This window comes from Oncorhynchus masou, chromosome 21 (assembly GCF_036934945.1).
Source record: "Oncorhynchus masou masou isolate Uvic2021 chromosome 21, UVic_Omas_1.1, whole genome shotgun sequence".
NCBI classification, from domain to species: domain Eukaryota; kingdom Metazoa; phylum Chordata; class Actinopteri; order Salmoniformes; family Salmonidae; genus Oncorhynchus; species Oncorhynchus masou.
Genome location: NC_088232.1, coordinates 42,651,289 through 42,674,405, shown reverse-complemented (window position 1 = coordinate 42,674,405; position 23,117 = coordinate 42,651,289). Strand labels below are relative to the sequence as shown.

General features: G+C 46.9%; 1 protein-coding gene across 1 annotated transcript in view; it reads left to right on the top strand.

Annotated features, from left to right (window-relative positions):
* The window catches only part of LOC135507509 (usherin-like), a 474,271-nt gene that overhangs the window by 128,912 nt on the left and 322,242 nt on the right, over positions 1 to 23,117 (top strand). Inside the window, 8 exon segments of the mRNA XM_064927019.1 lie at positions 8,278 to 8,441; positions 9,168 to 9,326; positions 12,572 to 12,800; positions 13,318 to 13,403; positions 13,406 to 13,585; positions 16,241 to 16,516; positions 17,755 to 17,924; positions 19,776 to 19,920. Coding sequence (XP_064783091.1) covers positions 8,278 to 8,441; positions 9,168 to 9,326; positions 12,572 to 12,800; positions 13,318 to 13,403; positions 13,406 to 13,585; positions 16,241 to 16,516; positions 17,755 to 17,924; positions 19,776 to 19,920 — 1,409 coding nt within the window.

Genomic DNA, 23,117 nt, shown 5'->3' with positions numbered 1-23,117 from the left:
CAAGGATATATGAATGAGTGATGGTACAGAGCAGCATAGGCAAGATACAGTAGATGGTATCGAGTACAGTATATACATATGAGATGAGTATGTAAACAAAGTGGCATAGTTAAAGTGGCTAGTGATACATGTATTACATAAGGATGCAGTCGATGATATAGAGTACAGTATATACGTATGCATATGAGATGAATAATGTAGGGTAAGTAACATTATATAAGGTAGCATTGTTTAAAGTGGCTAGTGATATATTTACATCATTTCCCATCAATTCCCATGATTAAAGTGACTGGAGTTGTGTCAGTGTGTTGGCAGCAGCCACTCAGTGTTAGTGGTGGCTGTTTAACAGTCTGATGGCCTTGAGATAGAAGCTGTTTTTCAGTCTCTCGGTCCCAGCTTTGATGCACCTGTACTGACCTCGCCTTCTGGATGATAGCGGGGTGAACAGGCAGTGGCTCGGGTGGTAGATGTCCTTGATGATCTTTATGGCCTTCCTGTAACATCGGGTGGTGTAGGTGTCCTGGAGGGCAGGTAGTTTGCCCCCGATGATGCGTTGTGCAGACCTCACTACCCTCTGGAGAGCCTTACGGTTGAGGGCGGAGCAGTTGCCGTACCAGGCGGTGATACAGCCCGCCAGGATGCTCTTGATTGTGCATCTGTAGAAGTTTGTGAGTGCTTTTGGTGACAAGCCGAATTTCTTCAGCCTCCTGAGGTTGAAGAGGCGCTGCTGCGCCTTCTTCACGATGCTGTCTGTGTGAGTGGACCAATTCAGTTTGTCTGTGATGTGTATGCCGAGGAACTTAAAACTTGCTACTCTCTCCACTACTGTTCCATCGATGTGGATAGGGGCTGTTCCCTCTGTTGTTTCCTGAAGTCCACAATCATCTCCTTAGTTTTGTTGACGTTGAGTGTGAGGTTATTTTCCTGACACCACACTCCGAGGGCCCTCACCTCCTCCCTGTAGGCCGTCTCGTCGTTGTTGGTAATCAAGCCTACCACTGTTGTGTCGTCCGCAAACTTGATGATTGAGTTGGAGGCGTGCGTGGCCACGCAGTCGTGGGTGAACAGGGAGTACAGGAGAGGGCTCAGAACGCACCCTTGTGTGGCCCCAGTGTTGAGGATCAGCGGGGAGGAGATGTTGTTACCTACCCTCACCACCTGGGGGCGGCCCGTCAGGAAGTCCAGTACCCAGTTGCACAGGGCGGGGTCGAGACCTAGGATCTCGAGCTTGATGACGAGCTTGGAGGGTACTATGGTGTTGAATGCCGAGCTGTAGTCGATGAACAGCATTCTCACATAGGTATTCCTCTTGTCCAGATGGGTTAGGGCAGTGTGCAGTGTGGTTGAGATTGCATCGTCTGTGGACCTATTTGAGCGGTAAGCAAATTGGAGTGGGTCTAGGGTGTCAGGTAGGGTGGAGGTGATATGGTCCTTGACTAGTCTCTCAAAGCACTTCATGATGACGGAAGTGAGTGCTACGGGGCGGTAGTCGTTTAGCTCAGTTACCTTAGCTTTCTTGGGAACAGGAACGATGGTGGCCCTCTTGAAGCATGTGGGAACAGCAGACTGGTATAGGGATTGATTGAATATGTCCGTAAACACACCAGCCAGCTGGTCTGCGCATGCTCTGAGGGCGCGGCTGGGGATGCCGTCTGGGCCTGCAGCCTTGCGAGGGTTAACACGTTTAAATGTTTTACTCACCTCGGCTGCAGTGAAGGAGAGACCGCATTTTTCCGTTGCAGGCAGTGTCAGTGGCACTGTATTGTCCTCAAAGCGGGCAAAAAAGTTATTTAGTCTGCCTGGGAGCAAGACATCCTGGTCCGTGACTGGGCTGGATTTCTTCCTGTAGTCCGTGATTGACTGTAGACCCTGCCACATGCCTCTTGTGTCTGAGCCGTTGAATTGGGATTCTACTTTGTCTCTGTACTGACGCTTAGCTTGTTTGATAGCCTTACGGAGGGAATAGCTGCATTGTTTGTATTCAGTCATGTTACCAGACACATTGCCTTGATTGAAAGCAGTGGTTCGCGCTTTCAGTTTCACACGAATGCTGCCATCAATCCAAGGTTTCTGGTTAGGAAATGTTTTAATCGTTGCTATGGGAACGACATCTTCAACGCAAGTTCTAATGAACTCGCACACCGAATCAGCGTATTCGTCAATGTTGTTATTTGACGCAATACGAAACATGTCCCAGTCCACGTGATGGAAGCAGTCTTGGAGTGTGGAGTCAGCTTGGTCGGACCAGAGTTGGACAGACCTCAGCGTGGGAGCTTCTTTTTTTAGCTTTTGTCTGTAGGCAGGTATCAGCAAAATGGAGTCGTGGTCAGCTTTTCCGAAAGGGGGGCGGGGCAGGGCCTTATATGCGTCGCGGAAGTTAGAGTAACAGTGATCCAAGGTTTTTCCTCCCCTGGTTGCGCAATCGATATGCTGATAAAATTTAGGGAGTCTTGTTTTCAGATTAGCCTTGTTAAAATCCCCAACAACGATGAATGCAGCCTCCGGATAAATGGTTTCCAGTTTGCAAAGAGTTAAATAAAGTTCGTTCAGAGCCATCGATGTGTCTGCATGGGGGGGGGGGGGTTATATACGGCTGTGATTATAATCAAAGAGAATTCTCTTGGTAGGTAATGCGGTCTACATTTGATTGTGAGGAATTCTAAATCAGGTGAACAGAAGGATTTGAGTTCCTGTATGTTTCTTTCATCGCACCATGCCTCGTTAGCCATAAGGCATACACCCCCACCCCTCTTCTTACCAGAAAGGTGTTTGTTTCTGTCGGCGCGATGCGTGGAGAAACCCGTTGGCTGCACCGCTTCGGATAGCGTCTCTCCAGTGAGCCATGTTTCCGTGAAGCACAGAACGTTACAGTCTCTGATGTCCCTCTGGAATGCTACCCTTGCTCGGATTTCATCAACCTTGTTGTCAAGAGACTGGACATTGGCAAGAAGAATGCTAGGAAGTGGGGCACGATGTGCCCGTCTCCGTAGTCTGACCAGAAGACCGCTACGTTTCCCTCTTTTTCTGAGTCGTTTTTTGGGGTCGCTGCATGCGATCCATTCCGTTGTCCTGTTTGTAAGACAGAACACAGGATCCGCGTCGCGAAAAACATATTCTTGGTCGTACTGATGGTGAGTTGACGCTGATCTTATATACAGTAGTTCTTCTCGGCTCTATGTAATGAAACCTAAGATGACCTGGGGTACTAATGTAAGAAATAACACGTAAAAAGAACTAAAAACTGCATAGTTTCCTAGGAACGCGAAGCGAGGCGGCCATCTCTGTCGGCGCCGGAAGTAGAGAGGTACATCCCTAAATCCATAAACATGGGCACCCTCATAGATATTATCCCTACCAACTTGCCCTCCAAATACACCTTTGCTGTTTTCAATCAGGATCTCAGCAATCATTGCCTGAATCCGCTATGGGTCCACGGCGATATGCAACTGTTCAGGGAAGTCAGGAACCAATACACAGTCAAAAAGCAAAGGCTAGCTTTTTCAAACAGAAATTTGCATCCAGTAGCTCTAACTCCAAAACGTTTTGGGACACTGTAAAGTCCATGGAGATCAAGAGCACCTACTCCCAGCTGCCCACTGCACTGAGGCTAAGTAACACGGTCACCACCGATGAATCCATGATAATCGAAAATTTCAGTAAGCATTTTTCTACGGCTGGCCATGCTCTCCTCCTGGCTACTCCAACCCCGGCCAACAGCTCCGCTTCCCCCGCAGCTGCTCGCCCGAGCCTCCCCATCTTCTCCTTCACCCAAATCCAGATGTTCTGAAAGAGCTGCAAAACCTGGACCCAGCTGGACCCTCTATTTCTAAAATTATCCGCCGCCATTTTTGCAACCCCTATTACCAGTCCGTTCAACCTCCTTCGTATCATCCGAGATCCCTAAAGATTGGAAAGCTGCCGCGGTCATCCCCCTCTTCAAAGGGGGTGACACTCTAGACACTGTTATAGACTTACGGTGGGGAGAACAAGTATTTGATACACTGCCGATTTTGCAGGTTTTCCTACTTACAAAGCATGTAGAGGTCTGTAATTTTTTATCATAGGTACACTTCAACTGTGAGAGAGAATCTAAAACAAAAATCGATGAAATCACATTGTATGATTTTTAAGTAATTAATTTGCATTTTATTGCATGACATAAATATTTGATACATCAGAAAAGCAGAACTTAATATTTGGTACAGAAACCTTCGTTTGCAATTACAGAGATCATATGTTTCCTGTAGTTCTTGACCAGGTTTGCACACACTGCAGCAGGGATTTTGGCCCACTCCTCCATACAGACCTTCTCCAGATCCTTCAGGTTTCGGGGCTGTCACTGGGCAATACGGACTTTCAGCTCCCTCCAAAGATTTTCTATTGGGTTCAGGTCTGGAGACTGGCTAGGCCACTCCAGAACCTTGAGATGCTTCTTACGGAGCCACTCCTTAGTTGCCCTGGCTGTGTGTTTTGGGTCGTTGGCATGCTGGAAGACCCAGCCACGACCCATCTTCAATGCTCTTACTGAGGCAAGGAGGTTGTTGGCCAAGATCTCGTGATACATTGCCCCATCCATCCTCCCCTCAATACTGTGCAGTCGTCCTGTCCCCTTTGCAGAAAAGCATCCCCAAAGAATGATGTTTCCACCTCCATGCTTCACGGTTGGGATGGTGTTCTTGGGCTTGTACTCATCCTTCTTCTTCCTCAAAACACGGCTAGTGGAGTTTAGACCAAAAAACTATATTTTTGTCTCATCAGACCACATGACCTTCTCCCATTCCTCCTCTGGATCATCCAGATGGTCATTGGGAAACTTCAGACGGGCCTGGACATGCGCTGGCTTGAGCAGGGGGACCTTGCATGCGCTGCAGGATTTTAATCCATGACGGCGTAGTGTGTTACTAATGGTTTTCTTTGAGACTGTGGTCCCAGCTCTCTTCAGGTCATTGTCCAGGTCCTGCCATGTAGTTCTGGGCTGATCCTTCACCTTCCTCATGATCATTGATGCCCCACGAGGTGAGATCTTGCATGGAGCCCCAGAACGAGGGTGATTGACCGTCCTCTTGAACTTCTTCCATTTTCTAAAGTTGTGCCAACAGTTGTTTCCTTCTCACCAAGCTGCTTGCCTATTGTCCTGTAGCCCATCCCAGCCTTGTGCAGGTCTACAATTTTATCCCTGATGTCCTTACACAGCTCTCTGGTCTTGGACATTGTGGAGAGGTTGGAGTCTGTTTGATTGACTGTTTGGACAGGTGTCTTTTATACAGGTAACAAGTTCAACCAGGTGCAGTTAATACAGGTAATTAGTGGAGAACAGGAGGGCTTCTTAAAGAAAAACTAACAGGTCTGTGAGAGCCGGAATTCTTACTGGTTGGTAGTTGATCAAATACTTATGTCATGCAATAAAATGCAAATTATTTACTTAAAAATCATACAATGTGATTTTCTGGATTTTTGTTTTAGATTCCGTCTCTCACAGTTGAAGTGTACCTATGATAAAAATTACAGACCTCTACATGCTTTGTAAGTTGAAAACCTGCAAAATCGGCAGTTACAGCTGCAGACCTATATCTATCCTACCCTGCCTTTCTAAGGTCTTCGAAAGCCAAGTCAACAAACAGATTACCGACCATTTAGAATCCCACCATACCTTCTCTGCTCTGCAATCTGGTTTCAGAGCTGGTCATGGGTGCATCTCAGCCATGCTCAAGGTCCTAAACGATATCTTAACCGCCATCGATAAGAAACAATACTGTGCAGCCGTATTCATTGACCTGGCCAAGGCTTTCGACTCTGTCAATCACCACATCCTCATCGGCAGTCTCGATAGCCTTGGTTTCTCAAATGATTGCCTCTCCTGGTTCACCAACTATTTCTCTGATAGAGGTCAGAGTGTCAAATCGGAGGGCCTGTTGTCTGGGCCTCTGGCAGTCTCTATGGGGGTGCCACAGGGTTCAATTCTTGGACCGACTCTCTTCTGTGTATACATCAATAATGTCGCTCTTGCTGCTGGTGAATCTCTGATCCACCTCTACGCAGACGACACCATTCTGTATACTTCTGGCCCTTCTTTGGATTCTGTGTTAACAACCCTCCAGACGAGCTTCAATGCCATACAACCCTCCTTCCGTGGCCTCCAATTGCTCTTAAATACAAGTAAAACTAAATGCATGCTCTTCAACCGATATCGCTGCCTGCACCTGCCCGCCCACCCGTCCAACATCACTACTCTGGACGGTTCTGTCTTAGAATATGTGGACAACTACAAATACCTAGGTGTCTGGTTAGACTGTAAACTCTCCTTCCAAACTCATATCAAACATCTCCAATTCAAAATCAAATCTAGAATCGGCTTTCTATTTCGCAACAAAGCCTCGGGCACGCCGCCAAACATACCCAAGTAAAACTGACCAGCCTACCGATCCTCAGCTTCGGTGATGTCATCTACAGAATAGCTTCCAATACTCTACTCAGCAAATTGGATGTAGTCTATCACAGTGCCATCCGTTTTGTTACCAAAGTGCCTTATAACCCCCACCACTGCAACCTGTATGCTCTAGTCGGCTGGCCCTCGCTACATATTCGTTGCCAGACCCACTGGCTCCAGGTCATCTATAAGTCTATGCTAGGTAAAGCGCCTTCTTATCTCAGCTCACTGGTCATGATAACAACACCCAGCCATAGCATGCGTTCCAACAGGTATATCTCACTGGTCATCCCCAAAGCCAACACCTACTTTGGCCGTCTTTCCTTCCAGTTCTCTGCTGCCAGTGACTGGAACGAATTGCAAAAATCACTGAAGCTGGAGACTTACATTTCCCTCACTAACTTTAAACATCAGCTATCTGAGCAGCTAACCGATCGCTGCAGCTGTACATGGTCCATCTGTAAATAGCCCACCCAATCTACCTACTTCATCCCCATATTGTTTTTATTTACTTTCCTGCTCTTTTGCACACCAGTATCACTACTTGCTCATCATCATCTCCTCATCTATCACTCCAGTGTTCATTTGCTAAATTGTAATTACTTCGCTACTATGGTCTATTTATTGCCTTACCTCCTCACGCCATTTGCACACACTGTATATAGACTTTATTTTTTTTCTATTGTGTTATTGACTATGCTTGTTTATTCCATGTGTAACTCTGTGTTGTTGTTTGTGTCACACTGCTTTGCTTTATCTTGGCCAGGTCGCAGTTGTAAATGAGAACTTGTTCTCAACTAGCTTACCTGGTTTAATAAAGGTGAAATATATGTATATATATATATTTTTAAATAAATAAAAGTTGAAATGCGTTCTCTGGAGTGATGAATCACGCTTCGCCAACTGGCAGTCCGACGGACGAATCTGGGTTTGGCGGATGCCAGGAGAACGCTACCTGCCCGACTGAATAGTGCCAACTGTAAAGTTTGGTGGAGGAGGAATAATGATCTGGGGCTGTTTTTCATGGTTTGGGCTCAGCCCCTTAGTTCCAGTGAGATAAATCTTAACACTACAGCATACAATTATGTGCTTCCAACATTGTGGCAACAGTTTTGGGAAAGCCCTTTCCTGTTTCAGCATGACATGGCTTGTTGAGGTCAGTGTGGAAGAACTTGACTGGCTTGCATAAGTGTTAGTGTTAGTTCTCTTTTATTTATTTATTTCGTTGGGTGGGGTTATTTAAAATACCATTTGATGAGGTAGGGTTTCAGATGTTTTCGGGAAGATGGGGAGGGACTCTGCTGTCCTAGCTTCAGGGGGAAGATGGGGAGGGACTCTGCTGTCCTAGCTTCAGGGGGAAGATGGGGAGGGACTCTACTGTCCTAGCTTCAGGGGGGAAGATGGGGAGGGACTCTACTGTCCTAGCTTCAGGGGGAAGATGGGGAGGGACTCTGCTGTCCTAGCTTCAGGGGGGAAGATGGGGAGGGACTCTACTGTCCTAGATTCAGGGGGAAGATGGGGAGGGACTCTGCTGTCCTAGCTTCAGGGGGAAGATGGGGAGGGACTCTACTGTCCTAGCTTCAGGGGGAAGATGGGGAGGGACTCTGCTGTCCTAGCTTCAGGGGGAAGATGGGGAGGGACTCTGCTGTCCTAGCTTCAGGGGGAAGATGGTTCCACCATTGGGACAGAGAAGAGCTTGGACTGAACACACACACACATGCGCGCGTACGTTAGATGGAAGGTTTTGTAAAAGTAATTGACAAATGTTTGTATGTAATTCTGACTGGTATGAAATTAATTTCCGTTATGAGCTTGTGACGTGAAATGTTCTCTGTATTCTCCTCTTCCAGGTGCCAGGCATGTGTATGTAACTCCGTTGGAGGGGTGAATGGGTCATGCCACCCAGAGACAGGGATATGCCAGTGTAAGGCCTTGGTGACGGGGGACAGGTGTGACCGCTGTGTCCCTGGAGCCAGTCACCTGGACTCAGACAACCACCTGGGCTGCAGTAAAGGTACTGGATGACTGGCCACAGAGGCACAGTCAGTGATTCATCTCATTTTTTGAGAACGGTAGAGTTAAGACAATGCTTTTATAGGTTATAAATAAACTTAGATTTATTGTATGTATGTGCGTGTGTTGTGTGCGTGTACTCTATCTCTTTCTCGATGTCTGTGGATTCTGTGTGTCCGTGTGTATGCATACAGTATGTGTGTGATGTGTGTGTTAGTGGGGAGTAATTTCCTCCTCCTGTGCTTTCGCTGCCTCGGGGCTGTTTTGAGTTAGACACACGGACACTCACTTGACATGGAACAGACACACAGTATTAAACTCACAGAGGGACACTGGCTCTCTGGGGCCTCCTCAGTATGCTAAGACGCTCCCCATGGATCAAATGGAAAATACCCCTCACACGCACGCACACAGACATGCACACACGCACGTAGACACGCACGCACGCACACAGACATGCACGCACACACACGCACGTAGACACGCACGCACACACACGCACGTAGACACGCACGCACGCAGACACACACACACCCCCCGCAAGCCTGTTATTGTGTCTATTGTGTTGCGTAAGACATGCACAGTGGTTAGTAATGTTATTGTATCCCCTTCTTTCTCTTATCCCCTCCCAACCCCTTCCCATTTCCCACATCCCTCTCTCTCTCTTCTTCTCTTCCCTACCCTGCCTCCCTTGCTCTCTGCATCTCCCCTTCCCCCCTCCCCCCAGCTCCTATCCAGCAGCCCAGTCCAGTAGGGTTAGTCCTGACCTCCACCTCCATCCGCCTGACCTGGAGGCCTCCTGACGCACCCAACACACACACTCTCAACTACACACTGCTCAGGGACGGCCTAGATATACACACTACGCAGGGACACTACCCATTCAGTAAGTAAACACACATTCACAAACACACACACACATTTTGTATACTTCATTTTAATCCACCAATCAAATTATCAAAAAAAAGGATCAAACATTTCAAAGGTCCCTGTATGCATAAAGCACCCCCTTCTCCAAACAGCTTGGGTGCCTACGACAGCTGAAACAGAGCAGTATCTAGCCAACTGCTTTGCCCTACTTTTTGTCAGGACCTCAATCTGGAGGCACCGCACTGCAAGCCTGTGTATGTGGCCGAGACTGCCAAATATCAGAGCCACCAGCTTGCACCTCCACCCGAGGCTGTCCAAGCGTGGCACGAGGGGCTGGTATTTAAACAGCTTCTCAGCAAAGGCCTGCTCTATGTAGCTGTCTAATGAGCAGCCCACTTCCAAAATGAGCACCTCTCCTTGGCCTCCCCTCACAACAACAATATCTGGTGTATTTGACACACAGGAAAACACATAATCAACGTCAAACCAGCTTCACCTTACACAATAATGTTTATGCACGTGTACTGTTTGTGAGACCACTTGTCTCACTTCGATGGCTATCAGGTCAACAAGGCGGTCATGCAATGTACAAATCCTTGTATGGACAGCAGCCATTCACAACATGGACAATGGACTCCATTACATTTGACTCATGTAGAACACAAAATGGCTCATGGTTTGCAGGGTACCAGAGTGCTACATTACATTTTGTTGGTATAACTCACAGCCTCACCTTAAAAGTAAAGGTTAGAATGTTCTCGCCAATGGCAAAATTCTGGTACATGGAATGGGAGACAGAGTGGACATCACAGTCCAGGGCACTGAGTTTCCCCTGCAGCCTCAGGCCAGTCCAGTGTTGCAGTAGCTGGGAGACAGAGTGGACATCACAGTCCAGGGCACTGAGTTTCCCCTGCAGCCTCAGGCCAGTCCAGTGTTGCAGTAGCTGGGAGACAGAGTGGACATCACAGTCCAGGGCACTGAGTTTCCCCTGCAGCCTCAGGCCAGTCCAGTGTTGCAGTAGCTGGGAGACAGAGTGGACATCACAGTCCAGGGCACTGAGTTTCCCCTACAGCCTCAGGCCAGTCCAGTGTTGCAGTAGCTGGGAGACAGAGTGGACATCACAGTCCAGGGCAGTGAGTTTCCCCTGCAGCCTCAGGCCAGTCCAGTGTTGCAGTAGCTGGGAGACAGAGTGGACATCACAGTCCAGGGCACTGAGTTTCCCCTGCAGCCTCAGGCCAGTCCAGTGTTGCAGTAGCTGGGAGACAGAGTGGACATCACAGTCCAGGGCACTGAGTTTCCCCTGCAGCCTCAGGCCAGTCCAGTGTTGCAGTAGCTGGGAGACAGAGTGGACATCACAGTCCAGTGCAGTGTGTTTCCCCTGCAGCCTCAGGCCAGTCCAGTGTTGCAGTAGCTGGGAGACAGAGTGGACATCACAGTCCAGTGCAGTGTGTTTCCCCTGCAGCCTCAGGCCAGTCCAGTGTTGTAGTAGCTGGGAGACAGAGTGGACATCACAGTCCAGTGCAGTGTGTTTCCCCTGCAGCCTCAGGCCAGTCCAGTGTTGCAGTAGCTGGGAGACAGAGTGGACATCACAGTCCAGGGCAGTGAGTTTCCCCTGCAGCCTCAGGCCAGTCCAGTGTTGCAGTAGTTGCATCCATCTGATACCTAGGAGTGTTGTCCTGGATGTAGGATGAGATGTTCCATCATGGGTGACAGATCTCTCCACAACAACACTGAGATCTGACCACAGCTGCTTCAGAGGCCGTCACTGACTCAGTTTACATATCAGTCCGTTTCCACCTGAGCTCCACTCCAGTCCGGTTGCACAGGCCATTGAGGTCCGGCCAATCTGACCACACTCCAAAGCACAAGTGTCAAATCCAATTTTCAATTGGCCTTCCTCTTGAAGCCTAGGAAGTTGTCCTCATTGTCCCTGGCCAGGGGAACCTTCCTCCTCCGTAGGTCCAGAAGGACGGAGGCTCTGGCTAACTCCTTAACTGTCATATCGTCACTGTTGAGCATGTTCAACAGGTGAGTCTGTCTGATAGCAGTGTAAACACTCAATATTCGGGACACCTAAACGCCCCTCTCTTCGGGACACCTAACCGCCCCTCTCTTCGGGACACCTAAACGCCCCTCTCTTCGGGACACCTAACCGCCCCTCTCTTCGGGACACCTAAATGCCCCTCTCTTCGGGACACCTAACCGCCCCTCTCTTCGGGACACCTAAATGCCCCTCTCTTTGGGACACCTAACCGCCCCTCTCTTCGGGACACCTAAATGCCCCTCTCTTCGGGACACCTAAACGCCCCTCTCTTCGGGACACCTAACCGCCCCTCTCTTCGGGACACCTAACCGCCCCTCTCTTCGGGACACCTAAATGCCCCTCTCTTCGGGACACCTAACCGCCCCTCTCTTCAGGACACCTAAATGCCCCTCTCTTCGGGACACCTAACCGCCCCTCTCTTCGGGACACCTAACCGCCCCTCTCTTCGGGACACCTAAACGCCCCTCTCTTTGGCTCAGGAAGACAAAGTCACGTGTGGTGTGTGTTGAAGCATTGCCACTTTTTCACCACCTGAACAGTTTTGTTATTCATTTCCCCCAGAACCTTCTGTGGGAGAGGCACATGTGTAAGCAGATGTTTAATCTTTGCTAGGGCCACCTCTCTCACAGCTTCTAGCTTCATGACCACACGTCAATCATATCAAGCCTGGTTGAATACACACGGATGAGCTCCTCAACGTGTTCTCACTCGCCAGCAACATAACATGTATGTCCAAGATAACTATATGTTTCGTGATGAGAGGAGACTCTGATTGGTTTATTCATTAGTGTAAATGTTGGGGGCTTATCAGTTTTAGACTTGTACCAGAGGTTACCTCTGCTGTGTCTTTCATACAACACTGCACATTTAGTCTTTCATTTCCAGCCCATCTCAAAAAATCATCTGTGAGAGAGCATGTCTTTAATGACATGGTCTTCTCTGGAGATCACCAGCATACCCTCTTTCTGGGTTTGGTGACACGCACACACACACACACACACACACACACACACACACACACACACACACACACACACACACACACACACACACACACACACACACACACACACACACACACTATATGTTGAAGACACACACATGCACACACACACGCACACACACACACACACACACACACACACACTGTATGTTGAAAACACACACACACGAACACACATGCACACACACACATTCAAGTCTTTTCTCTCTCCTAGGCCCTGTAACTTATGTGGACAGTGGTTTGTCTCCGTTCATGGATTATTCTTATCAGCTAGTAACGGCTAACGTTAACGGTCAGACGGTGAGTGTTCCGGTCAGTTACCAGACCCTGGCCGCCGCCCCGGACCCTGACCATATCCTTCTGACTCTGGTGGGCCGACCAGGACCGACCACAGCCAACCTCAACTGGACCCGACCACAGAACACATCAGGTCCACAAGAGAGGTATGGACCCAGTGGGCTGCTGAGGGGAGAAAGGCTCTTAATATTGTCTGTCACGGAGCAGATGGAATGGCATCAACACCTGGAAACCTTGGGTTTGATGTATAGCATTCTACTGATTCCACTCCAGTCATAACCACCAGCCTGTCCTCCCCAATTAAGGTGCCGCCAACCTCCTGTGGTATGGACCCAGTATTCTAAACCCCCTCTAGGTGTCCTATCTAACCTCAGTGTATAAATCAAGAGAAATACGGGGGGTATTGAATCAGAGAGAGTGAGCGAGAGACTTGTATTGAAAAACACTTTCAATAGTGAATCCATTGAACATGATTGTTTGTCTAGGACTAAGCCTAATTTGTGTCCAGGAAATTCTCAACCAGCTGAGTTGAGATGAGACTAGATGTTCTTTTATGGTCTGTGAGTCCCTAACTGAAGGAGTAACATTGGCTGGTCAGTTATCATGGTCAAGTCATATTGACTAATAAACTAAACGGATCCCTCTCTCTGTGTGTTCCTGTAGGTTTGTGCTGACCTCAGTGGAGGCTGGTACTGGTAGGGAGCGGGTCCACTATACAGGTCTAGAGACCCAGGCTGCAGCCGCTGGCCTCTCCCCTACACCCACTACAACCTCACCCTGCAGGCCTGTACTACTGGTGGGTGCACCTCCACCCCTCCCCTGCCCCTCCTCACTTCACCCAGCCCCCCACAGGGACAGCCCCCACCCAGGGTCAACGCCACCGGACCTCACCAAACGCACGCAGCCTGGGACCCCCCCGTTCGTCCCAATGGTACGACCCGAATCGCCTCTTGATCTGTGTTCACAGACAACAGGAATGAAATGGAAGAAAATGGAGAAGAACAAATAGTTTTGAAAAGGAGGTACTATGGAAACTGTCCTATTAGGATGCTCCAAGAGAACACATGTTCAACTCCCCTTAACACTGTGTCCCTACTGTGTTCTCCTGGATCCAGGGCTTTGTACAGTCTCTATAAGGCTCTCTACCATATTAAGCCCGTGTAACCACCACCACACTTACTGCATTACATTATATCGCTCCCCGAGGCACATTGAAACAAATGTACTTCTACCAGACATTATTATTCATGTCATTTAATATTCTGTTTTGAATCGTCATTCAACCATGCCTACAACTAGAACTGCCATGTTGGACTGGCTGTATTGAAACAAGACATGGGGGAACAGACTCATTGAAGTGCTAGTGTGATAGGGAGCATTGGAGAAGAGAGAGAATAGAGAGAGAAAAGAGGGAGAATAGAAGTGTTTATTTCTATTGTGTTGTGATGCCTGCCTGTCCTCGGCTCAACCTTCTGTATTCATTCACTGCCTTGTTAACACTAATGAGCAATGTGGATACGATGCTGAGCTTTGATTCTCATGTGGATGAAGAGTCTCTCTGCTATAGAGTATTAGAATGGGATATGAGAATACACTGTGCTGGTATTCATTCATTCTATTTTAGTATTGGCTGAAGACCTGTGGTTGATTAGTAGCTTACAGTATGGTACTGTAGTGATGCATACAGTATTGTATCTCCTTATGTCCTACCAGTGCTGAACAACTAACTGAAATTGAGGTTATTTTTCGGCTGTTAACCCAGAAGAGTCTAAGCCCTGTCTAAGCCGGGGGGATACTACTAAGCTATATGGAATTGTTTTAAGAAGGTCATCCCAAGGATCAATTTGCTATTTGATTTTTCAGACGAGTCTTGTGACGCCTGTGGGTGTGCTAGAGAAAAACAACCAACATGTACGTGTTCCTGAGAGTCTCATCTTTACAGTGGTTTTCTAGGCCAAACCGTTCAGACGCTACAGACGATTTTGTGAGAAGTCTGATTTTCGGGATGTCTCATGGTCTGACAAATACCGCTCTAGCTCTGTCACCTTTACCACAGATGTGTAAGTGTTAAGTAGGCAGATGTAGAAGTGTTGAGTGGGCAGATATAGAAGTGTTGAGTGGGCAGATATAGAAGTGTTAAGTGGGCAGATATAGAAGTGTTAAGTAGGCAGATGTAGAAGTGTTGAGTGGGCAGATATAGAAGTGTTAAGTAGGCAGATCTAGAAGTGTTGAGTGGGCAGATGTAGAAGTGTTAAGTGGGCAGATGTAGAAGTGTTAAGTGGGCAGATGTAGAAGTGTTGAGTGGGCAGATGTAGAAGTGTTGAGTGGGCAGATGTAGAAGTGTTGAGTGGGCAGATGTAGAAGTGTTAAGTGGGCAGATGTAGAAGTGTTGAGTGGGCAGATATAGAAGTGTTAAGTAGGCAGATGTAGAAGTGTTGAGTGGGCAGATATAGAAGTGTTGTGGGCAGATATAGAAGTGTTAAGTGGGCAGATGTAGAAGTGTTGAGTGGGCAGATGTAGAAGTGTTAAGTGGGCAGATGTAGAAGTGTTGAGTGGGCAGATGTAGAAGTGTTGAGTGGGCAGATATAGAAGTGTTAAGTGAGCAGATGTAGAAGTGTTAAGTGGGCAGATGTAGAAGTGTTGAGTGGGCAGATATAGAAGTGTTGAGTGGGCAGATATAGAAGTGTTGAGTGGGCAGATATAGAAGTGTTGAGTGGGCAGATCAAGCCCGAACTGTGCAATGTAGTAGGGAGTTGTAGTTTCCAACAGGCCAATGTTCTACATAGGTTAGTACAGAAAACATGGTAATTTACTCAAATGACCATAATCCATTGCGCGAGTACTTGTCCAGTCTGTGTGTTTCTTTTACGCCTGCTACATTGGGTTAGTGTGGGGAAGACACAGAGAGAAGAGACAGAAGAATGTGCGATCAAGAGGGATAGAGAGCAGTTGCTTCGAGAGGTATCTCTACCTGAAAATACAATCTAAGTGATTGATAGTTGGTATTCAGCAGGTATAAAAGTATGCCTTATTTACTTTGGAGAACTACTAAAATAGGACTTTTGTCAGAAGCTCTATAGAGATGAGTTGATGACTTGGAATGAAATAATAAAGTTAACAAATAAAACAAATGTAATATACGGCATCAACTGATATATGTGATTGAAGTAAAGTAATGTGAATAAATGCTGGTTAATGAGTTATAATCAGTAATGGACAGTCACTACTATTATGGGACTTTTAGAAATGGTTTTATTCTGTGTTACATTATTCAACGCACATCATTTATAGTGCATTTAATGTCAAAAAATAGAGACCCAAGTAGAAAACCGTGATTATTTTTTCATTTACCAAAAAAAAAAAAAAAATCCACTGTGTCCTAAATAGTGGTTCTCTAACTTCTTTTTAACTTTGATCAATATAATGTACTTTATCATTTCCTTGTGACCCACCTGGTATAAGAATATACAATATTTCTGGTAAGGAACAGGTCCTAATAGGAACTAGTCACAAGCTAACCCATCAAGAACTGATTCATATGAAATTGAACATAATAAAATCGTCTCTTTTGTTTCTGCCTCCATAGGTGTTATTATAAGGTACGAACTCTTCATACGAGGGCCAATGGAATCGCAGAACACCACAAGCCCCGCCCCAGAGCGTAGGGTGTTTGTGAGCAGTGGTTGGCTGGATCCCCGCCTCCCGTCTGACTCAGCCAAAGAGAGTGCTCTGCCTCCTCCCCAGAGCAGCGCCATAGTAACAGACCTGCAGGCCTTCTCCACCTATCAGTTGCGAGTTCTGACCGTCAACATGGCCGGGAGTGTGATATCAGACTGGACTACAGCTCGGACACAGGAGGGGGGTCAGTTAAACACACACACACACCAGCATACAAACACAAACAGTGACAAAAAAAGTAGAGAGAGTGTGAGGTGAGCACTTACAGAGAGAGAGAGTTCCTCTGGGGAGGCCTCTGGGTGTGTAGTTCTAGTAGTTTTGTGACATAATGGTTGGTGGAAGTGAGGGAGGAGAGGGATAGGGAAGAGAGAGAGAGAGTTCCTCTGGGGAGGCCTCTGGGTGTGTAGTTCTAGTAGTTTTGTGACATAATGGTTGGTGGAAGTGAGGGAGGAGAGGGATAGGGAAGAGAGAGAGAGAAAAAGAGACAGGAAGGAGGGGGGTTTCTCATTAAAGCATTCTAATTCCAACGAGATGATATGGCTCATTAGAACTAGACTGTGCCCCCAAACAAAACTCACAGCCCCCTGTCTGACTGTGTAATAGCCATGAATCACATTACACACCCTGAATATATATATGTGTGTGTGTGTGTGTGTGTGTGTGTGTGTGTGTGTGTGTGTGTGTGTGTGTGTGTGTGTGTGTGAGAGAGAGAGTGTTTGTGCACTCCTGCATGCATGCGTGAATCGCATTAAACACCTAACACTAGGTGGCTTCAGAGATAAAGGAGAGATTGGAGAGGTACGACGAGAGATGGGGAGATAGTGTGTGAGATAATAGGTGTTTCTAAATGTGCTGTGCTGTGCTTTCATTCAGAGGGCTGTGTGAGTGTTGACTGAGGCTTATTATGCCAGTACTCCTGAGCCATGTTGACAGCTCCATCACAAACATAAACACAAATGCTGCTCCACATTTGGATCAAACATGCAAATGGTATTTTACAGCTTGTGTTTGGAGTGGATTCTGTGCCCATAGTAACTTAACAAGCTCTCTCTCTCTCTCTCTCTCTCTCTCTCTCTCTCTCTCTCTCTCTGCATTTCTGTGTTTCTGTCAGGGTAGCTGTGTCAAGTTGACATGGTGTGAAAAACACTGTTGTTTTTTCAACCTGGCTGTGCTCCTATTTGACAACATCCACCTGCTTCCGCTGTTCATTAAAACCCTCCACAGCAGTTACACTGACGCAGTCAACAGAGTTACTATTATGGACACTGTGATTTAAGAGTACTTAATGATAAAAGAAGAGATTTGGAAGTAACGTGTGTGTGTGTGTGTGTGTGTGTGTGTGTGTGTGTGTGTGTGTGTGTGTGTGTGTGTGTGTGTGTGTGTGTGTGTGTGTGTGTGCGTGTGTGTGTGTGTGTTCCATAGCTCCGGAGTTCATGGCTCCTCCTGAGGTGTCGGCGGTGTCATCCTCGTCCCTAAAGGTTGCGTGGAGGACAGCGCGGGGTCAAGAGGCCAGAGGACAGGTCACTGAATACAGGGTGAACCTGGTCACAGAGCAGAGGTCCAACCCGTACGCACCACCTGTTATCACACAGGTAACATACTTACACAATAAATAGGTACACATGCTTCTCCCTCATTCCTACATTTCCTGTCTTGGCCCTAAATCATCTCAGAAAAATAGATAGACATTCAAAACATCACTACTTCTGCATTCCCTTAGAAAAACACATACAATATCATTGCACAGATAGGAGTGTTCTCATTGGCTCAAACAATGCATTTGTGTGATTTTCTGGAGAAAAAAAATCTCATTTTGTCTGCCATAGTTGAAGTGTACCTATGATGAAAATTACAGGCCTCTCTCATCTTGTTAAGTTGGAGAACTTGCACAATTGGTGGCTGACTAAATACTTTTTTACCCAACTGTTTGTCTAGTCAGCTGTCCCCCTAGGTAGGACTATCCCTCTGCTTTCTCACTGTCCTCTCTTAACGAGACGCATAATGTCTCCTCATAACATATCGCTCTGCTCTCACAGTCTGTGTGTGTGGTGTGTGCTCGAAGATTGTGTTAGCCTGCGGAGCTAAAGCCTAGGCATTAGCTAGGGGAGCGAATAAGTCTCAAGAAAGTTGACACATCTCATGTAAATGCCATTTAGTGGACAATTTTACCCAAAGTAACTTACAGTAGGGAATGCATACATTTCTGTATGTGTGGGCCCAGCAGGAATCAAACCCACAGCCCTGGCGTTGCAAGCTCCTTGCTCTACCAACTGAGCTCCATGCTCTACCAACTGAGCTCCATGCTCTACCAACTGAGTTCCATGCTCTACCAACTGAGCTCCATGCTCTACCAACTGAGCTTCATGCTCCACCAACTGAGCTCCATGATCTACCATTTGAGCTCCATGCTCTACCAACTGAGCTCCGTGCTCTACCAACTGAGCTCCTTGCTCTACCAACTGAGCTCCATGCTCTACCAATTGAGCTCCATGCTCTACCAACTGAGCTCCATGCTCTACCAACTGAGCTCTATGCTCTACCTATTGAGCTCCATGCTCTACCAACTGAGCTCCATGCTCTACCAACTGAGCTCCATGTTCTACCAACTGAGCTCCACGCCCTATCAACTGAGCTCCATGCTCTACCAACTGAGCTTCATGCTCCACCAACTGAGCTCCATGCTCTACCAACTGAGCTCTATGCTCTACCTATTGAGCTCCATGCTCTACCAACTGAGCTCCATGCTCTACCAACTGAGCTCCATGTTCTACCAACTGAGCTCCGTGCTCTACCACCTGAGCTCCGTGCTCTACCAACTGAGCTCTATGCTCTACCACCTGAGCTCCATGTTCTTCCACCTGAGCTCCATGCTCTACCACCTGAGCTCCATGTTCTACCACCTGAGCTCCATGTTCTTCCACCTGAGCTCCATGCTCTACCACCTGAGCTCCATACTCTACCACCTGAGCTCCGTGCTCTACCAACTGAGCTCCATGCTCTACCACCTGAGCTCCGTGCTCTACCACCTGAGCTCCGTACTCTACCACTTGAGCTCCGTGCTCTACCAACTTAACCCCTGTGCTCTACCACCTGAGCTCCGTGCTCTACCAACTGAGCTCCATGCTCTACCACCTGAGCTCCATGCTCTACCACCTGAGCTCCATGCTCTACCACCTGAGCTCCATGTTCTACCACCTGAGCTCCATACTCTACCACCTGAGCTCCATACTCTACCACCTGAGCTCCGTGCTCTACCACCTGAGCTCCATGTTCTACCACCTGAGCTCCAAGCTCTACCAACTGAGCCATACAGGACCACAAGTGTGTGTAGGGGGCCTATAACATCACTCTGATCCTCTGTGTGTGTGTGTGTGTGTGTGTGTGTGTGTGTGTGTGTGTGTGTGTGTGTGTGCGTGTGCGTGTGCGTGTCTTTCTTGTTGCAGGTGCTGTATGTAGCCAGTCCATCAGAGCGTGTGTATGTAGCAGAAGGACTAGAGGCCTACAGGAGATATGACTTCACTGTGACTCTGTGTACCTCACTGGGCTGTGTGACCAGCCTGCCTGCCTCCGGACGAACACTACCTACAGGTAACACATACACACACACACACACACACACACACACACTGAACACTACCTACAGGTAACACACACACACACACACAAACTGAACACTACCTACAGGTAACACATACACACACACACACACAAACTGTACACTACCTACAGGTAACACACACACACACACACAAACTGAACACTACCTACAGGTAACACACACACCCACACACAAACTGAACACTACCTACAGGTAACACACACACACACACACAAACTGAACACTACCTACAGGTAACACATACACACACACACACACACACACACACACACACAAACTGAACACTACCTACAGGTAACACACACACCCACACACAAACTGAACACTACCAACTGGTAACCCACTCAACACCAGAGATAAATATCATCCAATTATTTATTTATTTCTACCACACTGCTCAGAAATACTCCAGTATACTCCAGCAGTACTGCTATACTCCCATGCAGTGTCTCTGTTTATGGAGTTGTAGATCATGATTGTTGCTGGTTAAACCTGACCACATGTTTGTATTGTCCCAGTTATGGAGGTGTAGAATAGCAGGTCAGTTACATATTAAGAGACTATAATGGAGTGTGTCTGTCAGGGAACGAACTACCTCTGTATGGCAGAGGGGGATGGAAAGAAAGCAAAGAAGGGAGAGAAAAAGGAAAAAGAGAAAACAAGAAATAGGGAGAGAGTGAAGAAGCAAAGAAGAGAGTGAGGGAGAGGGAAGAGAGTGAGGGAGAGGGATGACAGGGTTCACACACACACATACTTTCACACATACACTCACTCACTCACTCACTCACTCACTCACTCACTCACTCACACTCACACATACATGCACTCAATCCCACACGCACGCACGCACTCACGCAAACACACTCACACATATATGCACTCAATCACGAACTCACTCACACACTTACTCACTCACATATTCAAACACTCACACATATTCAAACACTCACTAGCCTCTTGACCCCGCGCTGACCTCCATGCGACCTTTAGGGACGAGGATGACACCGCCGACACCTCAGGAGGAGCCACGAACTCCGGAGCTATGGAACACACACACGCACACACACACGCACGCACGCACACACATGCACTCACTAACTCACTAAATTCACTCACTCAGTATTTCAGGCGAGACACTGGCGTAACCAGGGGGGAAATTCATTGTACACGGCAGTAAAAACAATTTACTGTTAATTACAAGGAGAAAAATGTGGCATAGCGCACACTTCCTGTTGGCCATGAATCATACACACACACATACACACACACCACACACACTGTTACACACACACACATTCTGTCATTCTGTGCGGGCCACTGCCATAGATTTATTACCAATATGGAAGTAGGATGAATTAGCCTCCTTTTTTAATAACTGAGACACAAATCACTGGGCCTGGGACGAGCTCTAATTGATCAGCTTTGTGTGATGGGCACACACACACACAGTGCCGCCGCACAGCTCTAACATATGGTCTGGGCTGACACACACGACCCGCACACATATTCATCCATATGCTCACACATGTTCACCGGTTGGTCCGTTTCTATTCCGTTTGTTACTTTGTTTGTGTGTTTTGTTTACGTCTTGAAGATGTGAGAATGTGTTTCTCTCACGTGCAGGAATAAGGCATGCTTTAACAATGAATATACATCATGTTGTTGGTTTCCACTTCATTTAAATGATTCCGAGGTTTTTAAATGTAGAAATCTAGATTATGTGGCATTTTTTTGTGTTTTAAACTGTACAGTCACAAAATCACCCCATATTGTGTTTAGGAATGAACATGTTTATATCTATTGTTCAACAGCCTTAACCCTCATTTCTCGATTGATACACTGGTGCGTCAATCTAAGTAACATAATGACAAAATCCAGATCAAAATCCGTCCGCATCTGGGGTGAAAGGTGACAGAGCTCGAGCGGTGTTTGTCAGACCAGAAGACATCTGGGGTGAAAGGTGACAGAGCTAGAGCGGTGTTTGTCAGACCAGAAGACATCTGGGGTGAAAGGTGACAGCTAGAGCGGTGTTTGTCGATAATCGGTCTTCTCACAAAAACATCTGTAGTTCTAAATCTGTTTTCTACATTTATTTATCCTACGGTTCTGACTTTGTGTACAGGGAGAATATTGTAAGAGCAGCCCATGTTCTGCTTTCTGTCGCTGTACATTTCAGAAGTGCTGAACACGTACCGTTGTAGTCGGAAGTTTACACACACTTTGGTTGGAGTCATTACAACTCGTTTTTCAACCACTACATACAATTTCTTGTTAACAAACTATAGTTTTGGCAAGTCGGTTAGGACATCTACTTTGTGCATGACACAAGTCATTTTTCCAACAATTGTTTACAGACAGATTATTTCACTTATATATAATTCACTGTATCACAATTCCAGTGGGTCAGAAGTTTACATACACTAAGTTGACTGTGCCTTTAAACAGCTTAGAAAATTCTAGAAAATTGCTTAAAAACAACAAAGTCAAGGTATTGGAGTAGCCATCACAAAGCCCTGACCTCAATCCTATACAATATTTGAGGGCAGAACTGAAAAAGCGTGTGTGAGCAAGGAGGCCTACAAACCTGACTCAGCTCTGTCAGGATAAATGGGCCAAAATTCACCCAACTTATTGTGGGAAGCTTGTGGAAGGCTACCCAAAACGTTGGACCCAAGTTAAACAATGTTAAGGCAATACTACCAAATACTAATTGAGTGTATGTAAACTTCTGACCCACTAGGAATGTGATGAAAGAAATAAAAGCTGAAATAAATAATTCTCTCTACTATTATTCTGACATTTCACATTGTTAAAATATAGTGGTGATCCTAACTGACCTAAGGAATTGTGAAAAACTGAGTTTAAATGTGTTTGGCTAACGTGTACGTAAACTTCTGACTTCAACTGTAGTTATATTGACTATGTTCGTCGTCGGACGTAGTCAACTCAGTTGTCAGTAGAAGCCACATATCAGCTATGTTTTTTCAAAGGCAGTAAATGATGCTGAATAAACTGTTTCGCTGCCAGACAAGGCTCCGCTGAAAGCCAGGTGTAGCGGTGGTAAGGATTCACTCCATGGTGCTGAAAAGAAAGCACTGCTGTTTGGACAGCTTTATGTAGTTCCTAACAGTTTGTAGCCACCGTTTGTCACCTTTATAGTGCAATT